The sequence below is a fragment of the Poecilia formosa genome, unplaced genomic scaffold (assembly GCF_000485575.1).
Source record: "Poecilia formosa unplaced genomic scaffold, Poecilia_formosa-5.1.2 Scaffold95, whole genome shotgun sequence".
NCBI lineage: Eukaryota > Metazoa > Chordata > Actinopteri > Cyprinodontiformes > Poeciliidae > Poecilia > Poecilia formosa.
In genome coordinates this window covers 206,805-231,476 of record NW_006800034.1, presented here as the reverse complement: position 1 = coordinate 231,476, position 24,672 = coordinate 206,805, and the positions used below count along the sequence as shown (strand labels likewise).

General features: G+C 42.4%; 1 protein-coding gene across 21 annotated transcripts in view; it reads left to right on the top strand.

Moving 5' to 3' along the window:
* The window catches only part of tcf7l2 (transcription factor 7 like 2), a 105,973-nt gene extending 81,580 nt beyond the window's left edge, over positions 1–24,393 (top strand). For 4 of the 21 annotated variants that reach the window (XM_007558227.2, XM_016674436.1, XM_007558232.2 and 1 more), the window contains 10 exons: positions 2,834–2,966; positions 5,745–5,847; positions 7,957–8,043; positions 13,347–13,487; positions 13,577–13,739; positions 13,857–13,964; positions 16,049–16,112; positions 16,897–16,947; positions 18,836–18,908; positions 23,589–24,393. In XM_007558227.2, the coding sequence (XP_007558289.1) occupies positions 2,834–2,966; positions 5,745–5,847; positions 7,957–8,043; positions 13,347–13,487; positions 13,577–13,739; positions 13,857–13,964; positions 16,049–16,112; positions 16,897–16,947; positions 18,836–18,908; positions 23,589–24,051 (1,386 nt within the window). In that variant the 3' untranslated portion in view covers positions 24,052–24,393. Of the gene's footprint in view, positions 1–2,833; positions 2,967–5,744; positions 5,848–7,956; positions 8,044–13,346; positions 13,488–13,576; positions 13,740–13,856; positions 13,965–16,048; positions 16,113–16,896; positions 16,948–18,835; positions 18,909–19,434; positions 19,508–20,019; positions 20,082–23,588 lie in introns of those variants that run through there. The other 17 variants (XM_007558230.2, XM_016674437.1, XM_007558236.2 and 14 more) reach the window with 13 other exon arrangements.
* Positions 24,394–24,672: the final 279 nt, after the last annotated feature.

Sequence of the window (24,672 nt, the reverse complement as noted above, 5' to 3'; positions counted from 1 at the left end):
TGCAGCGTAGTTAGTGGTTAATGACTAGGTAGTTGCAGTATTCCTGCAATATTTAATCAGCCTATATTTTTTTAGATTTTAAACCAGATGTAATGCAGTCCAGAGTTGCTAAAAACAGAAACACCTTTTTTGTAGGCATTAGGGGGCAGATGCTAATTTTAGCATCATTTATTGTTCTTGCATTGTTTGGTCACTCCAGCTAAAGATGATAAAATGCAATCCTAGCTAAAAAAAAAAAAAAAAAAAAAGCTGAAGTAACTAAACTTTTTGCTTCTACTGCAAGCAATGAAATGTTAGCGTCACCAGGAACTGATGGTTAGCCAGCTATGTTCTCACAGTGCTTGCAAACCATTTGTACTTTGTCTTCTTTTATAATACCCAAAATAATTCCAAATATATTATTTAAAAGTAGTGGAGGGTTTTTCACCACTTTCCTAGGAGTTTTGAAAGCCAGTCTGATGAGAAGCCTTCATCTTGCTTCATCAGAGAGAGAACCTCAAGAACTACTAGCCTCAATAATGACACAACACGGTGTCCAGGTGTAAGCACTGCTGTTATGCACATTGCAAGATAAAAGTTGTGCTTGTAGCAACTGGACAGCTCTTTGTGAAACAAATTTCACTTTGACAAGGAATACCTTAGCAGGTTTAATATTGCAACACTCAGTCAAGTCAACGCAGATGCAACAATTGATTTTTTTGACTGTATTGTTGGAAACTTTTCCAAAAGCATTACACCCGACTTACCAAATTATCTCTGTATTGAAACTCTGCTTCGATTTCCAGCTGCTGACTGGAATATATTGGTTTTTGCATCATTCTCAGGGGGAGGGGGGATAAAAGGGGCTTACCTCAACTCTGTGAGCGACTGTGATGTAAATAGTGCGGCCTCCAGCTTCCCTTTCAGCCCCATCGCACACCCTCTGGACTTGCTCTCACTGGATGGCCATTTTGAACCCTCGCCTCAATGGCTGTTGTCCCTGGACAAAGGAACTTGTATAAATGGCTACTAAAGCTTTTTAACGCAGAGCGTTAAGGAACTCACAACATTCTTTCACATCATTACTCGAAGTGGGGGTTGAGGGGAGGTGAGGTTAGGAGGTGAGGGGTTGTGGGGACGGAGCGTCTTCTTCCGTTGACCTGCTAACTCTTGAGCTGCGTCCTGATCGTTTCTTCACTTTTATTCCTTTTTTTGTCGTTGCTGTGAATGTACAGATCAGATTTGGGTTCCAAATGAGACTTGGTTTCTTTTTAAGGAATCTCATTCCACCTATTTCTGCCCCCTCCCCGCCGCTCCTCCTCGACACACAAACACATCCCTCCCGTCCGTCCTGCCTCCCTCTCCCCTCCCTAGCCTTTTCAGCTCTGGGCTGTGAATGAGTCCCAGGAGTCTCTGTGCCTCCCTGGAGTTCTGCTGAGGTTCATTAATCTTTCATTGGGACCACGGCAATAGGGAACAGCAACCACTGCCCCCCCCCCCCCCCCCCCCCCCCCCCCCCCCCCCTCTCTCTCTCTCTCCCCACCCCTTCACCATTGCCACTGTGGAAAGAAAGCTCTATACTAGTTCTAGACTGAACTACCAGGACAGAATTAGGAGTTTGGGTTTTGGATGGACTGTTGCTGTATCAGCGATGGCTGCCTCCTCCAACTGCATGATTAGTTTTGCGGCGTTAAGCTCCGCACACATTTTTTTGCCCTGCCCTCGGCCCGCGAGCTCTTGCATTTGTATTGTCGACGAGCGCCGGGGCAACCGCGCATCTTAAGCGTGTAACCCCCCCTCCTCCCCCCCGCCGGCATCTAGACCCATTAATGTTTTTCAAAGTCTGGTGGAAATGTGCCACAGTGGAGCCTTCTTTCTCTCTTGCACGGTTTAAAGTCACTAATGAGGGTGTGTGGCCTGCGAGAGAAGAGACCGAACACACACACACACACACACACACACACACACACACACACTGAGAAGCTGCTTGGTGTCTTACTCCTCTCGCCCCTCCTGAACATATCATCCATGTTATGATAAGCCTGATTAGTGCTGCTTCTTTGGCTGCTGAGGGCAGGGTAAGGATGTGTGGGTAAAGAGGCGAGAGCTGCCTAATCTTGCGACGCGGTTCTAATCTGGTTATCTCATGTTCAGGGGGACTGTGCGTGTCAGTCCCCGTCCCGGCCCGGCCCGACAGAGAGGGCCCGAGCTGCTGTTAACACCAGACCCCTAAAGCTCCACTGTAATCTATGGGTAATTGAAAAAAAAAAAAAAAAAATCGGGGGTCTGCTCCACTTAGGAGCACAAAGAGTAGATTACAGAGCTAAAACTAATTTGGCAAAAAAAAAAATTACACTACTAACCACACTCTCCATGACTGAGGCCCTCAGGGAGTAAATAAAGTAGGGGGGGGAAGCATATTGGAGCTGGACTGGAGCTGCTAATGGCTGCAGATTTACTCCCGCTGCCTTGATTTCGTGGTTTACAGATGATCGATTACTTCGCTGCAGCGGTGGTTTAAAAGTGTTTCATCCAATATGACGCCCAAATAGGAACTGGCAAGCCCACAAACCTCTTAGATTGTGTTACCGAATTCCAGGGTTGATGCTGCAGAAGTGTTTTTAATTACAAACCATGCTATTTTTGCTGTGGTTTGGCGGTTTTGGCACCTTGAGAGTAACCAGAATTTGATCCGATTTTGTTCCCCCCCTTGTCTTTCAGATCGAGTTGCGACTCTTTAGCTGTCGCCCTCAGTTTTAAACCTAAATATTGACTCCCCTGTCTCTTCTCTTTTCTCTCTCTCTCTCTCTCTCTTCTTTCTTTTTGTGCTCCTGCACATCCTTCTTTCTGTCAGTCTAATAAGGTTCCAGTGGTACAGCACCCGCACCATGTGCACCCCCTCACGCCTCTGATCACCTACAGCAATGAGCACTTCACACCGGGGAACCCCCCACCTCACCTACAGACAGACGTGGATCCCAAAACAGGTAAGCCCCCAGCTGGTGTTTCTTTCACTCCATAAATATTTATGGTGGGGGGGGAACAAAATCAGAATCTGAAGTAAATTTTTGGGGGGAGATATTCACACCTCTTGATGTTTTTCTCACATTTGACCACCAATTATGTATTTAAATGTAAAGTTGTGCATAATTTTGAAGTTGGAAAAAAAAAAAATAAACGACATGTCACTTTCAAATTGTTCTACAAGTATGAATCTGAAAAGTGCGGCATGCGCTTTTTTCAGCTTCAAACCTGAATAAAATTCAGTGTAAATGCAGTTGTTCTGATAAGAGTTAACATAATTCAGAGAAACAGCCTTTGGTAGCTCTGGAGGAGCTGCAGGGACACGTAGCTCTGGTGGGAAAATCTGTCAATGGGACACTAAACACAATTGTTTTTGGCCCTCTTGCTGCCAAAATGCTAACGTCACCCTGAACACACCATAAAACATGTTAGCGGGTGTTCTGTGGGAACCTGTTGGAGCCGCCATTAACCCCAACATGCATCCAGAGCTACAGTGGAATGGTTTAGATCAGCACATTTTTTCAGTGTTATTATGGCCTAGTCAAAGTACATATCTAAATCCAAAGCACAAGTTGACTATTTTATGAGTTTGGTGTCTTCTGATTTGATTTTATTCATGGTTATAAGAATAAACTGGATGGAATATAAATTTCTGCCATTTCTCTATCTGAGAAAAAAGTTGGAAACATATTTTCACTTCAACTTCACTGTTATGCACCACATGTTTTCCTCTGATGTAACACATATGAAAAACGTTCAAGGTAGATGAATACCTTTGTAAAACTGCATGTGTTGTGATTTCTGCTCAAAGCTCACCTAAAATTCAGCTCAATGTGTTTGAAAAGTGTCTCCAGTAGCGAGTGAAATCCAGAGCATCTTTGAGAACTCTGCAGAAAGCTGCATATAAACATTTAGAAAACAGTTCAGGTTCTTCTTTGTTCAGCTCCAGTCTGCCTCTGACTGAGCTCCAGCGCTCGGTGGCTCGGTTTCTTCTCTTACTCGAGGACAACGACCTGAGCTGTGGCTCGTAAAGCGCCTCGTAAATCAGGGAATTCTGCAAACAGCCTCGAACTCGCATGACCGCAAATCCGATTGCTCAATGCGAGGCGGCCTAGGTGGCTTGAGCTCAGATAAAAACGGAGACCTGCGATCTTCGAAGATTCCAGGAAGTTCAAGCGCTTTTTAAGCCTTTTCCTCAAGCTTTCATCAATATAATCCGAGCCTGTCGGACTTTCCTTTTTTTTTTTTTTTTAGTGCTTGACAGCCTGTTGATTCTGCAGATCAAGTGCTGAATTCAACGTTTTTCTCTGCACCGCTGTAGCATCTCCCACAAACATCCAGAGCACATTTTTTAGGTAATTTCATTCATTTCCGAGAGCATCTTGACCCAGCACTTAATTCTGTTAACTATCATTCAGCCCATTCTTCTTGGTTAATGTGCTTTTCAGTGCGGTGAATAATTTTGTGCTTTTTCTGTGGTCTCTGGCGGATTGGGCCCATGTTTTAGGTAATAATGTTCCCTTATTATGATTGCCCCCTTACAAAGGAGAAATAATGTGCCAGCTGCTGTTTAATGTAGTGGTTAATGGGGCAGCTTAATTGGCCGCAGTGTTTAATTAATTAATGAGTTATATTGCTCGACGATGGGATAATGCTCTCCGGGTTTTTCCACTCAATGGGACTCGCCTTTGCAAAAATGGTATTCCTGGAAAGATTTAGTCTCCCAGCCACATGCAAACTCATCACATTGTGCATCAGTAAGAAAAGTGCAAAGTTTAAACAGAAACCTGCGCCTAATCTGCAGCCACCTTGAATACCTGAAGCAACACCAGCTGGGTAGAAATGTCACACCGTCAGCCGCATAAATTTCCTCGTTTCTGATTTGCGCTTTTGCAGAACTCCAGTATTCTTCGATTGAAGTTTCTGCAAAGAGAGAGGGAGTTATTTTTACGCTCGGCTGTACTCGGGACCTTTTCTCTTTTCCTTTTTCTTATTATTATTTTGTTCGTTCAGGGCAGCTTGTCGATGCCGTTTCTTCCCCTGTCAGCTGCCACGGAAAAGTAAAAGGATGCTGAGATTGTTTCGGCGAGCCGTCCCGACAAAAATAAAAAAAATAAAAAATTGGACGTCTTTGTCGGTGTTTGTCAGCGGGGAGGATGGCAAACAAAAATCAGCTGTTTTTCGGGGGGCACATCTGGGAGATCTTCAGGACGGCAGCGATAGTGACATAGGTAGCATCTAATCTAATGTCTGCTGTTGCGTTTCTGATGCATGCATCAGGTAGCAATCCATAAAGTCAGCTGGCTTTACCGTTATTGGCAGCTCTCTGATCACAGAGACAGCTTTTTAATTCCCTCTCTTTGTTTTGTTAACTTCTAAACCTCCGTCATTTTATATCATTAATCTCCTGCTTTGCCAGACAAAATGTGACAAGAACCTCGTCGGTTTTTTCTCCTCACTCCTCTACACCCTTGCCTCTTCCAACACATTGTGCCGCCTCCCTCAAAGGCCTTTGATCAGCAAGTGTGATTTTTAGCGCTGTGTACACACGAGCAACAAGCCCCCTTCCTCCCTCTCTCTGCCTCCCTCCTCCTCGTCTTCCTCCCATCTTGCTCTGCTGTGATGTGAAACTCAACAAAGACTGAATTTGAGCACTGACAAAGATTTGGTTCTGTCTCCTTGTCCTCGTCTTGTCTGTCCACCTTCTCTCCCCTCCCTGTCATCTTCTCTTCCTTCCACAGGAATCCCGAGGCCTCCTCATCCTCCAGACATATCTCCTTATTACCCGTTGTCACCTGGCACTGTTGGCCAGATCCCCCATCCGCTAGGATGGTTAGTACCACAGTAAGCAACTCCTTTTATTATTACTCTTTCTTCTATCTTTCGTTTGAGTTTTGTGAAAGTCTAGAGGCGTTCACATCTTTATGATGGTTGACAAATTTGTTGGCACCCCCAAATAAAATGTATTGATCTGGCATGATGCCACTCTACCTTTAATTTGAGTACTTTTAATCCCATGTTTGTAAATCATTGTTTTAGTTAAGGTAGGGCACTTTTGTGTCCTGTGTGCTTATCTCCAGTTTCCTCTAGGTTTTAGTACCTTAGGGTTGATTTTGTGCCTTGCAAACCATTTGATAATTATGCAGATGAAAGACCTGGTGGTGATCCATTTACAGTGTTCTTGCAGAGCACAACAGATTTTTAGTTGAAATGCAAAGTTTCCAGAAAACTTAATAAGCCTGGTGGTTGGATGCTGGGGCGGTCAGTCATCCAGCAGCCATTGTGTTTTTGAGTTAAAAATGTTTAAAAGTTGACAGGAAATTTGAAAGTATCACTTTATTGAAATATTAACACCTGACCACCAACTATAAAGTCTTAAAATTGCAAACATTTTAAAAAGACTAAAAAAAAATAAGCAATGCTTAGCCTGGTGGGGGAACAAATAAAGCCTGGTGACCCGCCAGGCTTATAATGCACTGGGGAAAACCCTGAAGTGAATAAGTGCAAATTTATTGCAAATTTAAATTATTTTGTAAAGTTTTGGCACAATACAGGTCTTAAATTGTATTCATCGTGGTCTTTAGAAGTCTTACATTTGGAAAACCTAGACTTTTACTGTGAAGTAGGGGCGTAATAGCACATTTATAAAAGTTCTGCTCCTCCCCAGTGTTAATGTGCAAAGCTAAATGACAGAACTCTATGTTCCACCGCATGTCTTTAAAAAGCTGCACTAAAATGAAACCATAATTTGAGGACTTCTGCTTGAGAACGTTGTGGTTTGTCATTCAGCTATGGTGGCAATGAAGGACCAAAACAAAGTTTGTCAGCTGTTTTATTTGTAAGTTCAGACCAGAGTAGCTAGTTGTGTTTTCGTTACACATCTGCTTTACTTGTGTACTATGTTTTCTTGCCTTTCCCATTTTGAGAAGTAGTATATTTTAACCCCAGAGAAGGAGAAGGTCTAGAATATATGATCAATTAAAAAAAAAGTCTCAGCAACATTGGGGGACTCATTGGGGGTATTGTATTAAAAATTATTTTAAATATTTAAAATATAAAAAAATTTGTTGGAATTAAAGGTTAAACTTTTTTAGTTGTGTCCTTTGATAAATTGATAAATTATCCAGTTACTTTAATACCATTATTTGGGGGGCAGCTTGTTTTTCCCATCTGGCTTATGAGTTAACAGTACAGTACGCTGGAAACAATTAAATCCCTTATGATCATTACTGAAAGTGGTTTTCCTCTTTGAAACCCAGAGTTGATTTTCCAACGCAATCTCTCCTGGACCTGCTTCCTTAGACTCTCACCGAGCTCAACTTTCCATTTTTCTGTCAAATCCTATTTTGCATGTCTGCGTTTTCTCCTATTAGAGCAATGAGCTGTGATTGCCTGTGTTTTACCCACAATTCCTCACAGAGGCTCTCCCCTGGTAACTCTTGTCAACACTTGTTAATATGACAAAAGGCTACAAATTAAGCTCTGTTAATTTAATGTTTTCTCACCGCGATCTAAATACCGAGAGAAGCCCTGAGCGCAGTCGTGGCGCCCTTTGATTTGCTGCACTTTATTTTGGTATAAATTTACATTCATTATTGTTTGTCTTTGGATGTGTAGACCTCAATTAGCGTGATGGCTCCATTAAAGGAACCCGCGCTTCGTCTTTAATTATCACAACAAAACACCTAGTTCCAGCTCGGGGAGGAACGGGGCCCCACTCTGTCGACTCCGAGCAAAGGGTTATGAAATTTAATTAGCCACCGCTATCAAGATTTGTGGCATTCAAATTGTTCGGAGTTTTCCCTCGCTTTGATCTGCGCTCTGCAATCCCCTCGATTTTTGTCCTGATCAAATGAGAATAAAGAGGCCCGCGGTGGGGCTTTGGCGTCCCGTCTTCCATCAACCTTATTCCTTTACCTTATCCGCTTTCTTCTTCTCTTCCCCTCTTCCCAGGCAAGGTCAACCTGTTTATCCAATCACGACAGGGGGGTTCAGACACCCCTACCCAACTGCGCTCACCGTCAACGCATCCATGTCAAGGTGAGTTAGACCCAAAGTGCGCCAACACCTTCACACTCACTTCCTCCTCACTCATCTGTCTGCGTCTTATCTGCGCACGTCTTCCAGAAACGTCTCCCTTAAGGAGACGCTCGCGCTCAACATCAGCGTGTTCAAAAGGCCAATTCTCCAGTGCAGGAAAGGGGCTCCAGCTTGCATGCTCAAATATTAATTATATTTATCATTTTCTAATGAGGCCCCTGAAGAACGTTTACCCCCGCCGCATGTCAGGCAGAGCAGAAATGAAACGGAGGGGGCATGTCCTTGCTGCGAGTTGAAGCAGCCAAACAGATAAACAAACAGCAGCACTTTGAAGGTGACACCACCATGTGAAGCTCCGGTCGCCTCCGTCCGCCCCATTAGGGTCTAGTTCAAGTGCCGCTGTGGACATCAGGGCTCCCGCGAGAGGAGACGAGTTTGTGTGTGTGTGTGTGTGTGTGTGTGTGTGTGTGTTTTTGTCATCTTGAACACATGTGCTGGTGTTTTTACTGGTGAGGAATGCATTTCCTCTACGTTGGGTCGGATTCTTCAGGCTCCTCTGGTCGTTGCTCGTCTGAAGCCGAGCTTGAGTTTAATTACAGCCCAATTGGAAAAGCAGCTCCTGAGGGGCGGCTTGTTTAGTCCTCTGTGACAGTGATGGATCATGTATGCAAAGAGCCAGCAGCTGAGAAAGCACGGCCTCTTTTAGGCAGGGGCCAGAATTAACATATACACAGTTTTTTTTTATTTATTTTTTTGTAAAGCTACAGCGTGAAAAATCATAAAAATGATGAGTAAAACCATTCCTACTTTTTACTGAGATGCTGCTGAAAGTGCCGCAGTAACAGCGTCACCCCTCCCCTCCTCCGCCTGTTGCTGCACACTGCAGCTGGTTTTTACTCACTTACAAGGTACACGAATAATGTCTTTATCTTTTCGATATAATTCAAAGTAAAAACAGCTGCCCCTCCCCAACTTGTTGCCGAACACAGAGGAAGGCTTCTGTACTTTTGTCTCACTCACAAATCAATGCAGAGCTGCCCCTCTCCCGTCTCTTGCTGTGCACTGGTTGTCAGCTGGCTGTAAGAATTCAACCAATTATTACAATTTATTCAATTCGGTTCAATTAAAAAATACTGTATTTATTTCAAAGGGAAATTAAATGTGGTCGTAAATTAAACCGTCAAAGAGTCGTTGTGGATGGTGATGCTGTGGGCAGGAAGAATCTCCAGTAGCAGTCTGAAGAGGCCTCTGACTGACAGTCTCCTGATGCTAACAGCTCGATTGTCTGGCCAGCAGAGATATTTCAAAGTAGCATTGCTAGCATGCACTGCTAATCCACCTCATTTGCTTTTGCCACTCCTCTATAAATCTGTCCGGCCATGTGCTTAGGAAGCCAACCAGTCCACTGATTTCCCTCTCAGTCTTCTTTGCCCAACAAGTTTCAGGTGCAGACAGACAGTCAGTCCGTCGGATGGCAACCCTGGTCGGACGTTGGCATCTGGCAGCAGCATCCCGGCCAACCCGAGCTTTAAGCGACTGCTAATTTGCTCCCTTAATGACAGCCCCTACTATGCGATCATCTTATTTCCAGTGCAGCTAATTGAATATACTGACTGGGTGTGTGGGAGAGGGGGAGGGGGCCTGGCCATGGGGGAAGAGCTAATGCCCCTGTGATGAGGCCCCTAATTGAATTAGTATAACTGAATAGATGGAGAGCTCTGGGAGTTCTCTGCAGAAGGAGGGGAAGAGTTAAAGCCCATCGCTCCACCCTTCCAAAAACGAAGAGAAAAAAAAAAAAAACTCCTCACCAGAGGAGACCAAAACATCCAAAACAATCGGCTTAATTGTATCAAACCTCCTTTCATACGTAGCCTTCAGCTAGTTGGTTTTGTTCAAAGCAAAGCAAAACGGTCAGCGTGTTGAGGCAGCTCCGTCTGTCTGCAGCGAGCGCCGCTGACTGGAAGCAGAGCGAAGATGAGCCAAAGCCCAGCTCTTCACAGGGTTCACACTGGTGCTGGAAGAAACTCAAAATGATTGAAGTTTTTAAGGTTTGGAAAGTGCCTGATTTCTGTATAAAGTCCTTGAAAGTGCTTGATATTCAAACTGCACAATATGGTAATAAAACACACACTGGCATTTGATAAAAATCCTAAATTTGGTCATTTACAGATGAAACCAGATATTAAAACATAATAAAAGGCCTACAGTTTTCTTTCTTGTTGTTTTAGGCAAGTTAGAATCACCAAAATTATTTCTATTTGCTAAGTGAAAGAAAACTTGGCGAGAATATTTTTTACAGATTTTTTTTATAACTTTCTCGGACTAGTCAGATGTATAAGGTGTGTGTAAGCAAGACGTTTCAAAACAAAATGTTCTCATATTTTAGTGGACTTTCTCCCTGTGGCATAATGTAGAATATTATCACGAGACATTGTTAATAATAGTACTAAATAATATTGCATAATATGGAATTAAAACTCACTGCTTTAGTTCATTAGCACTGCTTTTTTCTCCAAAGTGCGGTGCTGGAAAAGTTTGAAAACTTACATTTAGGCCTGTCACAGCAATAAATCAATTAGTTGCGTGATAAATTAAAACGAGCAAGACAATTTCACTTGCACGATTGTTTTTTTTTTTTTTCTTGTGTCTGGACTGGATGACAACAGTCTTCAGTCTGGTGCTTTTGTCTCAGATACTTCGGTATCCATTTTATTTGTTGTTTCAGTTGTCTTGCAGTTTAACTGTTATATGGTAGCTTATTGAACGTTGAGAGGATGCACTTGCTTTATTGTATCAGTTGAAAATGGTGTCAAAATGACACTATTACGGTTTATCGCAATACCTTCTGGGCCAATTTATTGCCTATCACAAGTTATTGTAATTATAAAAATACCTTAAGAGTGCTTGAATTTTACTGTGGGAAAAGTGTACGAACCCTGTTAGGTCAGTCAGGAGTTGGGATTGAGGGAACGGCGCTGACAAGTCGTCCTGTAAAACGATCCATTCTGGTTTGAAAGGAATCAGAGAAGTAGAGAGGAGCAAATCTGATGCATTATTTTAATAATGGGGTTGCAGCCAAAGCATGTTCCCCCTTATTGTGTTGCTGTGTGTGTGTGTGTGTTGGATGTATGTGGGACAGGTGGGTGGATGTGAAGACCATTTGGTCCCTTGTGATCAAGCCTGGCCCTTTGATATGTCCTCCTGTCATGCCGCTTCCTTCCTCTCTTTCCCGCGGAACGGCCACATCATTATACATTAAACAAGCGCAGGGGGCTACCGGCAATTAAGCTAACGCTCGGCCTCACCGCGCCGGTGACCCAATCCCCCATTTACCCCGCCTCCACCCCCTCTCCCGACAGCCATTCTTACCTTTTCAGATTGAGACGTAGAAGCCCCAGGGTTGCTGGGCAGGTGGGGGTCTCCACTGCCGCTATATGTTGCTTAAATTGGTCCAGGCTGCCGCTCGCTGCTGATGAGCCTTGGTGATGATGACGACGACGATGATAATGCCCCGGACGCTTCAAAGGGATGGCCGTCATGTTTAAACCATAACCTGGGCCACGCGGTGGCTGCGGGGTGGAGGGGAGAAGGGTGGAGGCAGCGAGGGGACAAGGAGGAGTAGAGAAGAAGAACAGAGGAAATTTTAACAAGTGCACAGAGAGCGAAGGAGGGAGAGAAAGGAAAACGGAGGGAGCGGAGCAAACGCGGGCCCTAATGATGGGCGCTGTGCAGCCGCCGCCACCGCCGCCGCGCTCCCCATCAGCCGATGACACGGCACAAACACCGGCGTGTCAGGGATGAAGGGAGGAGAGGGGGAAAGGAGAAATGGAGGAAAAGAGTTTGATGGGAGGAGGAGGTGGGGTAGTAGCTGTGGTACTCCCCTGAGATGGCCTCCAACAGAAACTAGTTGTTCCTGGCGAGTTTATCCTCATCATTATATTCTGGCTCGGAGCCATGCAGCCAGACACAGTCGGATAATGAGCTGCTTTAACAAAAAAATAAAAGAGTTACTCCTTCGTTTTCTCCTTCATCCTTCTCTTAAATTTGTTTGGTCACGTGGAGGCCTTTAAACGTACACATGAAGATATAAAAATATTTATATACATGCACACATGCTCAGATAATTAGCTCCACACACTCTCTGTGTGGCTGGATCCGGGCTGTTAAATCGTTTCTTAAACAAGAGTTTCTGTGTGGCGGACCAGTTGGAGATTACGAAACCATGGTGGGAGAGTGAGGTAGATAAAGATGGCAGCGGTGCTGACGGTGCTGAATTTGCAGAACGCAGATGGAAACCCAAAATCTGGAGCGATAACTAGAGCGTTTCTCCTACTCTGCAGGATTGGCTCGGCAGGAGATAATGGCTACAGATTTGCCATCCAGAATTTAGGCCTTTCTCTTTCAGTACGGAGGTTTTTTTGTGCTTCTCGCACGTTTCTACATTTTGTCCCGTTTCAACCACAAACTTCACGTCACCTCAGCAATCACAAACTTCAGTGTGGTTATTGGGATTTTATTGGATGGACCGACACAAAGCAGTGCGTAATCTGAAAAGTGTGGCATGCATTTGTAAACTCCCCAAATTAATGTTTTGGAGAATCAGCTCTGTATGAAATTACAGCTCCAAGTTTTTTTCTGTCTTGCACATCCACAGACATTTTGGCTGTTCTTCTTTGTCAGATTGGATTAGGAGCAATCAATTTCCAAGACTTAGCATGGATTGTTAATTGGACTTTGACTAGGCCATTCTAACACATGAAAAACTCTTGTTTTATTGTCCTGCTCAGGTCTTTCTGAGCACTCACGAGGTGTTTTTTTTTGTGATTGCACTGAAAAAAAAAAAAAGCATTCCCACATCATGATGTAGCCATCGCTGTGCTTGATGGTGGCAATGGAGTCTTTTTTACTTCTCCAACATTTAAATGACATTTGACCTCTGGTTATTTGTAATAAAGTTTGCTGATGGATTGTCCTCCCTGAGGGTCTTTATCACTTTCATTTGCAAAAACATTCTTCATTTTACTTCCCCTTCATAAATATCAACTATTTTGTGTTGGTCAGTCATATAAAAACCTAACAATATACATACATAAATGTTTGTTTTTATTATTATTGAATTTTATTTAACTAGCTTTTAAAATATCATTGTGTCTTTGTTGTCCTCTGTTCCATTTTAATGACAGTAACTAAACACTGTGTAATCTTAAGATTTAAAAACAAGTTCAGTTTTAGCCACATCTGCATTGTGCTGTTTGTGCTCCATCTCCTCATTTCATCCGTGTCCATTCTGACGATTTACACAGTCTTCTGTCCTCCAGATTCCCCCCACACATGGTGCCCCCCCACCACAGTTTGCACACCACGGGCATCCCTCACCCGGCCATCGTCACGCCCAACGTCAAGCAGGAATCCTCCCACAGCGACATTAGCTCACTCAACAGCTCGTGAGTAGCCCGCCCCGCGTCCTCGACTCTCCCCGCGTGGCAACGCGCCCGTCTCACTCCGCCCGTCCTCTTCTGCCCCCGCTTTTTAGGAAACAGTCGGACGCTAAAAAGGAGGAGGAGAAGAAGAAGCAGGTCCACATAAAGAAGCCTCTGAACGCCTTCATGCTCTACATGAAGGAGATGAGGGCCAAGGTGGTGGCGGAGTGCACACTGAAAGAAAGCGCTGCTATCAACCAGATCCTGGGGCGAAGGGTAAGTCTCGAAAACGTTCCGGCGTGGGGAATGTGGTTAAAAAGTGCGACTCAGTCGTACCTGAATGTTGAAGTGCGGTCAGTTATAAAAATTCCTGACGTGTTTGTCAATGCGCAGTGGCACGCCTTATCACGGGAGGAGCAGGCCAAGTACTACGAGCTGGCCAGGAAAGAGCGACAGCTCCACATGCAGCTGTACCCCGGCTGGTCAGCACGAGACAACTATGTAAGTTTTTAGGTTTACAAGTCGTAACGGCCTCTTCTTTCTCCCCTTTGATTTCTCCCCTTTGATTTGTTTTGGTTTCACAGGAAGAGTGTTTCTTTGCTTTTCCCTCTTACACGCTTAGGACCTCAGATTCTTCTTGTGTGTTTCTAAAATGTGACAGACTTATTAAAGTGTAGCCTGTTATTACATGGTGGAGTCTAATTGTCAGCTGTGTGATAAATGTGTCAAATATTCAGTGGGTTTTTCCTGTTGGTGAATCTTTTGGTCTGTTCTTAAGAACACCAGAGTTCTGACACAACCTGGAAAAAATTTAATTTAAGGATTTCCAAAGTATGGATAAGTAAGGGCTAGCACAAAAAAAATCTATTTCCATCCATTTATATGGCATCTGTTTATCCATCTGTCCATCCATCCTTGCATTAGTTTGTTCATTCATCATGGATTCTTTATTAGTCCATGTGTGTCCGCGTATTTATACAAATATCTCTGCCTCATCTTTTAAAAAAAATAATAAAAAATCAGTTTCAGAAAAGTGTTCATCGACATGAACCCCGACAAATCCGCTCCAGAGCATTGTTTTAAAGATGCCAAACTCATAGGGGGCAGCGTAGCACTAAGCTAAGACTTGTCAGCCAATCAGATTGCTTCAAAACAGCCACAACTTCCTGTTCATTTGTGTACAAAGATATGTAGGTTGAACTACTTTAAAACAGTTTATTAGACTACAAAGTTAACATAACAAAGTCAGCTTTGAACATCAGTTGGGAATAGTGTAAAATCAAGTGTGTAAATAAATTGGCGCATTATGTGCCGCAGACTGTAATGCGCTGGACCATACGTCTCCGTTTCCACATGCAAACACAAATATGAAGTTTTCTCAAATCTCTACTCTGGTCAGAATCTTTATAAATACCCATGTGTAGTCAAATAAAAACAGGTTTTCATGTGAATGAAAAGCCAAAATGCTTAAAAATATATTTGTTTTCCCAGATATCCAAGCATGTGTGACGTAGGCCTTAGATTTGTGACAATATCTGCAGCAACTCATCAAAAAGCTCCTGTTTTACACTTTGAAAAGTGGGAATAAATGGTGCAAGTTACTATAAGCTGCAATACATTTTATTTTTTTAGCCTCTACACCTTTTATTGTGTTGTTTTTTTTCTTCCCTATAGTGTCTCTAAAGTGAATTCTTACACCAACAACGAATGCATGTTTTGAGATTCAGTAACGTAAAAGTCTCGTTTGCTGCTTGTTTGGAGCTCTGTGTAACTCCCTCAACTTGTCCCAACACCTCATGAGAAACAAGACACTATGGTTTCCAGTACGTTCTCACGCCATCTCTAGGATGTACTTCCTGTCTATTTTTATGTTGTTAAGGTGGAACTTATCGCCACCTACTGGTGTGGCATGTCCACTGATCAGAGTGGACGTGTATTATAACTGAAGCATCTGAGGAAAGTTGGACTCAAATGTATCACAAGCGTCTTTCTGAGTTTATAATCATGATTATTTGCAGTTGGATTATTTTATTTATCAAAAAAACAGATATATTTTCGGGTCACAGCATGCAGTTAACAAAACTGTGTGTTTGGATGAGCTTGACTATTTGACTATGGTGGATGTTTTGCAGCTTGGACATTTTGTTCTGACACATAAGTGCCAGATTATTCAGTTTCTGCATGCTGCTGACCAGGGCAATCTCCTTCCAGCAGCTGTAGAGAAATCTGTCTGGCTAAGCAGAAGCGTGTCAAAATGTCTAGCTTTTAACAGAAGAAAATATGGGGGTGGGGGGAACAAGATTACAAGAAGAAAAGAGGAGAAACAGACAGCAAACAGAGAGAGGGGGAGATTTTTGTCTGGCCTGCAGTGGCTGTTACAAACCGGAGGGCAAAAACAGCAGAGAGAGAGAGAGAGAGAGAGAGAGAGAGCAAGAAAGGGGAATAAACAGCAGAGAAAGAGTGAATGAATAAATAAGTAAACACAAAGATGAGTCCTATTCTCTGTTTCATGTTTTGGGCATTCTGCTATATAATAACTAAGGTTCCTGTCGGTGTCTATCTCTTTTTTTCTTTCTATTTTTTTGGCGGCTAACCAACAGGGGAAAAGGAAGAAGAGAAAAAGGGAAAAGCAGCAAGCAGAGAGCAATGGTAAGTGAGCTGCAATTATCTCTTATATTAGAAGAACCCCATCATGTGTCAGGCAGATGTGACATCTTGCAAGATAAAAGTCAAGCTTGTTTTTTTTTTTTGTTTTTTTTTCCTGTTATGTTTTTTTTATATATATATATTGTGCCTGCCTTTTTTTTCTTTTTTCTCGGGATAGTTATGCTACCCAGTGCAATGTTTAAATGGTAGAGTTGCTTGTAAACCCCCTCCCTCCTCTTCCCCCCCCATTTTCCCCAGCTCTCCCTAGCTAATAACAACTGAATATGCATGACCCCCTGTAGTCCCCCACTACACCCCCTCACCCACCCTGCTTGGGCTCTTAGCCCCCTGGTATTTTGATATGTGTTTTTTAAGAACTTGAAGCATTTTGAAAGCCATTAACTTTGGCAGAGTTGTGTGCTTGGCCCTGTTTTTATAATTTTACATTGCCTTTGCCCTGCAGATCGACTGCACTACTGTGCCTTGTTGTCTGAGTGCGTGTGTGTGTGTGTGTGTGTGTGCGTGTGTCCCAGAACCGTGCATGCGTGTGTGCTTCATGCTTGCTTCCATGCATGCTCTTCTTTTAAATAAAAACAAATCACTTACATCTTAAAATTAAGGAGGTTTGCTAATTCTGTGATTTATTTATTTTATTTTTTATATCCATCTCTCCTCTTCTGATTCATATTGTGAGGACGCTGTGCCGACTTGTTATCAATGTATTTTGCGCTCGTTTTGGTGACGGATTTCTTCTTGAAGGCCTCTCTATCTGTTCTTTTTTTTTCAGAACACAGAGAATATTTTCCAAACCCTTGCCTTTCACTCCCTCCGATTACAGGTGCTAATGTCATTTTAAGTATCAAATTACTAACTGTTTCTTTGATTATTTTTCTTTTTTAAAATCAATGTATGTGTATGGGACGGGTTTTACCTTAAATTCTTCATTCTGAAATATGCTTTTTTTAATTTATTGCTTTGTTTGCTGCTTTCTTTTCCTAAAATGTCGATGTTCTTTAAGCTAGGCTGTATCTCCATATGTTTCTATTTTTTTGGCTAAATCACAATGCAGTGTGCTTGAGGAAGTGATAGATTATTATTGTGAAGTAAAGGCTTGGGACATCAGGGTAAACCTCCTTAATCTATGTGCTTTTGTTAGCTGCCTTTTTGCCTTTCCGACAGGCCAGCATGAGTTTGGCCTTCTCCCTGTTTTTATAAGACGTATCGACTCAGACATGGCCTGGAATCAAACAGCGTTGTACTTCTATGACTCAGAAAGTTGGGAATGGGCTCGGACTTGTTATAGGCGTCAAGTTTTTAAAGAGTGCAGTTTTAATTATCCCAAATACTTCTACATGTGTCAAACTGGAGGCCCGTGTGCCAAATCCGGTCCGCCATAGCTTTTTATGTGGCCCTCTAGTTTCCAGACTGAACACTAAATGTGCTTAAATATTATGTTACCAATCAAATCAATGCAGCTTTTATCTATTTACTGCCAAATTATGTCAATCAGTCCCTCCGGTTTCTTGAGATTTATCGTGGAAATTCATGCAAAATCAACAAATCCCCACATTTTTTTTTTGCGCTAATAATTGGGAGGTTATTGCAAATTTTTCCTCAAAACTTGTCAAAAACTTTCTTATTTGTACCAAACAACTGCCTCAGTCTTAATTTATGTCGAATTATAGTCCATAATCTATACAAGTAATAAAAAGTTGCATTTACCATCATAAATAAGCACAAGTATCGCAAATATTTCCAAATTAGTACCACAAACAAAATTCTGGACGTCCAGGAAAAGAGAATCATCCAAAAAATCAAGCGCGTTCTCTCATTTGCACAAGAAACTACCTTTTAAAAAATAATCAGCTGTTTGGAAATATTTCTGGTTGCAGATAACTCACCAGTTTTTAAAACTATTTCTGTTCATGCTGGATACTTGTGTAAACAGCTAAGCTAATTAATCAGCTAATGTCAGCTTGAAGTACTCACATTAATATGCAAGTAAAGAGCTGAATGACAAAAAGATGTAATATTCCAAAGGTATTTTATTGAATATTTCTGCTTCAGTATATGCAGGATTGTTAGAATTGCAGTAACGAATGTATTATTTGGCAGTAGTAAGAAGGATTTTTGGGTTTTAGATCACTCCATGCCTGCTTTATGGATGGATAGACCCTTTGTGACTTTGTGCTGCTTGTGCTTTTTTGAAACCGGTCAAACTGTTTGATTCCAGGTCTAAAGATGAGCTTCTCTCTTGAAGATCCAGCCTGTTGTTAATCCTTCCCCTGGCTGGAGCCAAGTCTCACTGCTCCCACTGTCTAGTTTTGCCACCTGCAGATTAAAACTGGTAGCATCTAACAGCAAATTAATCCAACCTGCATTTATTTTTGTTTTTATCCTTTTTAATCTAAGACCTATCCTAAAATCTGCTTTAACTTCCCTCAGAGTTTATGTTTTACGACTTTTGAAGGGATTGCTTCTGTAATATGACTTGATAGCTTGCATGCTTTTGGATTCTACTAATTTCTGGTACAATGTAATTGACTTTATGCATATTTGATAATGGCCTTGTGGGGTTTTGGAGCCACTGCTTAGCTTCACAGATTCACCGGTTTTCTGTCTTTTTTTTTTTTTCTCCTTTCTCCTGACTCTCTTGTTTTACTGGTTTCGGTTCTCTTCTTCCTCCTCCTCCTCTGCTGGCTTCCCCTTCCCTGTTGTGGCATCAGACCTGAGCGCTCCTAAGAAGTGTCGAGCGCGCTTTGGGCTCGACCAACAGAATAACTGGTGTGGCCCGTGCAGGTGTGTATGGTGTGTGCTTGCACTGGCCAGGGCCAAGGTGAAGGCTGGGGACGTGTGAACGCTGGGAATGCCTCCTCTTGCTCTCTCGCTGCTCGTTTTATTTCCCTCTGCGCCTTCCTCCCTGTCTGTCCCGCCGGGCTATTGTGACCCACCCAGCTTCCTCCAGCCACGCCCTGCCGGTCTCTTTCTCTCTCTCGGGGTTCTTGCTTCCTGTTTGGGGGAATAACGTGAATGTTTGTTTCAGACGAATGACGTGTTTGCATGAACGTACAAATAAATACTCAAAGGGGGAGGGGAGCGGGGAGGTTACTGCAGAACACATTGTAAGCCAAAAACTGGCAGGTCGAGGCTTGGAGGATCTGAAGTCCAATAGTTTGGTCCAAATGGAGGTTATCCTAGTGTTGCCAGCCTAAATCTAAGCCCTGGCTATGTTTTTTTTTGTCTGTGTAATGACATGTACATTTTCTTTTTTTGTTCCTTTTTTGTTCCTTTTTTGTCTGTTTGTGTCTACCTCTTTGGCTAACAGATGCAAATACCCCAAAGAAGTGTCGTGCCTTGTTCGGGCTTGACCAGCTGAGTTTATGGTGCAAACCATGCAGGTATAACTGCTGTAGTCCAACCGAGAGGAAGACATCCGCGCTGAGCATCTTCCTCCTTCGTTAATTGGCTCCAATGTCTTCCTAAAACACGTGCTGACAGATGGAAATCTCTTTTTTTTTTCCTGCTCCTATAAAATTCCTGCTCAGCTACTTTTTTTTTTCTTTTTTTTTTTTTCTTGTTGAACTCAGTTCAAGCCCAGAGGCAGAAAATGAATTTCACAACCGACTTTATCTGAACGCAGCATCAAGGATTTTTTTTTTTTTTTGTCTAATTTGCGGTGATTCCATAAATTATGGTTGAAATTCATTTTCTGCCCAAGCATTTGATGACACCCTCCCTTCGTAACTGTCGTGTTTGTTCTAATTGGCAATGTAATGCTTACAAATTTAGCCCTGCTTTCCTCTGAGGGCCTGTTCAGTGACACTCTTTTCTGTGCCCTCTTCCTCCTCTTCCTCCTCCTCCTTCTCCACCTCTTCTTCCTCCAAACTCCTCTTCAATAACCCTTACTTAGTCCCTACCTGTTGTCTTTCTGTTCTGACACAAGCAGTCTTTGAATTGGGGATATTTTCATGGTAGGTATTTGTTTCTGCTAAGTAACGACCCTTCTCTGTGTCTCCCCGCTTGCACCACGGTCATCGCAGTGTTTCATCCTCCTTGTTTTCCTCATTCGAACGGATGGGCTCGGGATTAAAATGGAGTCCGTGAAACGAAAGGCGAATTCTCCGTTTTTTTGCTCAAACCTAGCCGTGAGCTCGTCACCGTCACGCCGGGTTTAAAAAAAAAAAAAATTAATAATTGTTTCTGTATGATTGACAAAGGCCAGACCTTAGAGCCCCTCCCTCACCTATTGCTGCGCTGTGCTGGTCAGCCGTCTAAAAAGTCCCTGGATCCTTCAGGGACGGGGGAAATTAACAGCATCAAGATTTTATTTGAAAAGTTACTTTTAAAATCACTAAAATTATCAGTAATGTTGGAACACAACCCAGAGCTCTCCATTTCCCACCTGCTGCTGCACACTTCTCATCAGCTGGCTGAAAAAAAGACCTATCTAGCTTACAAGAAAGGAAGGAAATGCCAGGTTACCCAGTAACAATGAAAAACAATTTTATTTTGTTTATGAATACTTGATAATTGCAAAAATGTCAAATAATCTTCCATAATCCATACATTTTTATATTTCTACAGTTCATACATTTTGAATGAGGTGACATGGAAAGGCACTAACAGATTTCTTCTGCTGTAAGGCAGATAGATTAGCACGGTACCCCTCCCCTACCTGTTGCTGACAACTGCAGGTTAACTAGCAGAAAAAACACTCCTCGTTTTTTTTTATTTTTTGCTTGAAAAAAAAAACACAAATTTATCTTTTTGGATATATTTTCACAGAGAAACATCCAGACTAGCTAATGAACCAGCTAATATAAGCTTGTATATTCTTATATTACTGGAAGAACTGAACATAAATTAGCTATTCTTCACTATGAATACTAAAAAATATTACTAAATTTAGCATGTTTTTATATATATTTCTATATGTTAAAATATGTTATTTTTACAAATATTTATAAAAAAAAATAATGAACATTTTTATAAATATAAATTTTTTTATACATTTTTTTTAGCAAATATTCTACCAAAAAAAAAAACACAAAAAAAACAGCAAAATTCAAATGTAATTGTTGCTTTTCTGTTTTAAAATAAATGAGACAGTGCACCCAAACTCAAGTTAGTCTTAGAAATGTATTTATGTACCAGTCTGTCCATGCATCCCACTCTCCCACCTCCATCCTCTCCCCTGGGCCGTTGTAATCCCCTTCAATCCGACTCGCAGGTTATCAAACATCTGGCATTACTGTTGAAAGAGCAGCAGCAATCGCGAGGTCGAGGGACCGAGGAAGTGCTGGGATCCAGTCAGAGAGGTTAAAAGTTCTCTCTGGGCTCCATTTCCTAAAAGATGCATCTCATGTAATTTCCCGAGAGACAAAGAGAATCAATAGCATACACAGGCACATACTATAAATCAATACGTCTGTTAAAAAATGGATATTAGCTCATTTGTTGCAGTTTGACAGACAGTTACAGAGAGCGTTGTGTGTTCGTAGGAGCAAAACGATACGTTTTTTTTATTTACGGTCGATGTTCTGCCCCATCTAGAGCTGCGGTTTCAGTGCGGACTGCTCCTAAAAGCCCATCCTCACCGTTTACTTGCATGCCTGTCTTTCACTCAGCATGTGGTCAAGGTTTCTGTGTGTAATCTTTTTTTTTTCTCATTCCCAGGGTTTGCTCTCTGCATTCATAAAACAAATATATATTTCCTCCTCAGAATTACAAGATGTGATTTAAACAAACAAACGGCTGGATTTTAAAACACCTCGGCCTGTTTTTACCTTCTGTGTTGTTGCCGGTAAGATTTAAAAACGCCCCGTAGCTTCTGGGATAGAGATAAGAGCTGAGGGAGAGGGGTCACTGTCAGGGTCAGCGTAAAGATGAGGTGGGCTGAGATTTCCCCCCCCTGAACCAAATCTGAGCACAGTCTTCACAAGAGAGCCACCACAGATAAATACAGCAGTCCAAACTCTCTCGACTCCCCCTCACTTCGTTGTTTTAGACATCGCTTTCCACGTAGCGGTACCGCCGTGGCCTCGGGACTCGGCAACGAGGGGGGAGGGTTCCCGACCTCGGGCAGGAATCTAAACACGATGCCTTGACCCCTAAACTCGTATTTGTGTCTGTAGGCCAGATTTAGGGCAGCGAGGATAGTGTCGACTTTTTTCGGTTGTTTCTTTGGTGAGTGGATCCTTTAAGACGAAGACTAGATAAGAGGCTAATCCAGTTTAAAGCCAAACCCAGGTTCCTGGTCTTACTCTCAACTGGTAATAAGGAGTTTTTTGCTCACCAGAATGACTGTAGTTATCAAAATATTATAAAAAAAAATGTAAAGGAATATTAGATTTAAAAGATCATCACTCATATGCTTTTTATAACCCTACATAACCGCTAATGTACTAACAGCAGAGCTAATTTTCTGTTTAGCGTTGCTAACTTTGAAAACTGTTAGCACTTAGCTTTCTATAATTTTTTTTTTTTTAGATAAATTCTTAAGCGCTAATTTACGTGGCTGTTTTGTATAAAATTGAACATCTGTGTTGAAATTTTGGACTGTTAAGAATTCAAATAGACGTTTCTATTCATGCTCTTATTTTGAAGTGGTTGGAGACCATTTACTCAGCAGTTCTGTTTCCTCAAACAAGAAACAGGAACAAAATAAAACACGGACAGGAGAGAACAAGTTGTAAACACAAATACAATGTCTAAGAGCATTATAGAATATGCAAATTATAATGTCAAAATTACATTGGCGCTAAATGGTTGTAGTCTTTGAAGGGCAGAGACGTTTTGAATTGAAGTTAGCGCCTTAGCATTAGCTTCCAGTAGATACCGTGTTGGTGTCGTGCCTTAGCATTTGTGGAACTGAAAATATCCTGAAAATGTTTTTCTCCCACCTTGTTCCTCTGAGGAGGACACAAGGTGAAGGCAGTCGTTCCTCTATGGACAGAAGCGTTAGCGTAACTAACTTTTCCGTTAGCGGTGCCGCCACTGGATTACAGCAAACAATCCCTATATGTAATTGCCAACCAGCTTCATCCATTGTTTTTTAGTCTTAAGTCATAAAACATTTTCCCCAAATTAAAAGATCACATTCAATCTTGTTCTTGATTGTATGGATACTGATGTGTAGTTTGGGGACTAGGTGAAAAAGGGTTTATGCTAAATTCAGGGAGCAAACCTGGTCACCTTTAATCTTCGTTCATCCTTCCTGTTTGTGTTTTTCACTTCCTTCCTGCTTCCTGCTACGTAATCTTTCCTAAATGTCTGTTTTCGATGGTGTAGTATTTCTACCACCTTTCCTTAGCTTAAAGTGTATGAAGACACTCAAGTACACCACAGCATTAGTCGCATTTCACCAAACATGGTTTGGTTAACTCAGTGATGCTGAGGTGCATTTAAGTGAGCTTCAGTGCTGGAGGAACACAGAGTCCGACGATTCTGAAAGTGTCTTTCTCTCACCTTGTCCCTCAGGAGAAAAAAAAAGTGCATTCGCTACATCCAAGGTGAAGGCAGCTGTGCCAGTCCTCCCTCTACGGACGGAAGCTTACTAGACTCCCCCCCATCCTCTCCCTCCTCCGTGGTTCCCTCCCCCTCTCCGAAAGAGTCCAAACCTCACACTGAACAAATGCAACCTCTCTCACTGACTATGAAACCGGCCCATCAGCCACTCCACCACCCGCACCTCCTGGCTGGGCCCCCACCGCCATCTTTGGTTCAGCTGGAAAATTCGGCGGCCGCCGCCAGCAAGACGCCCGGCGGCGCCTCCTCCCACAACGGCGCTCTGGAGCACAGTGACGTCTCGTCCTCGCGGCAGCCGGGCTCCTCCGTGGCGTCCGTCATGATCCGGCCGTCAGCTTCGCTGTGTCATTCCCACTCGCTCCTCCCCTCCACGGCCCCCCAGCCTCTGTCGCTAGTGACCAAGTCTATAGAATAATCTACCTTCCTTCTTCTCACACACACTTTCTAGGTTTTCTCTTTGCTCTATTTCACTTTCAGTCAATTTTGTCTTTTTTTCTTTGCCACAAAGGCTTTGAAATTTTTAGTTGTGTTTTTTTTTTTTGTTTTATTGAAGTTCATTGGTCAATATTTGACCCCTCATTATCAAAAAAAATCTAATTATTATAAAGTACAATGAGCTGTAGTATAGCTTTGTGAATCTGCCAAAATTTTTATGAATTTTGTTTCTTTTGTCTGAGTTTTTTCTTTTGTAGCGATAAAACAGTGCAAACAGGAAGAAAACTAATCTACTTCACTTTCGAAACGTTTTACAGACAAATATAAAATAGGTAGGCTAGGTTATTCGACAAGCCCTTTTTCCTGAAAGAGTTGGTTCTTCTTCTTTATTTGTATTAAATACGAGCCTGCGAACCAATCATTCAATATCTGTTCGAACTCTCAGAGGGGTGCGGGGGCTAGCGGCTACGCCTCTCTGGGGAACAATTTTAATTGTGATGTTACTTGTTGTTTAAATGTACAGAATATCGGGGAGGGGAGGGGTGATTACTGTGTTAAATATGCATTCTTCCACTGCGTTGTCTTTTTTTTTTTTTTTTTT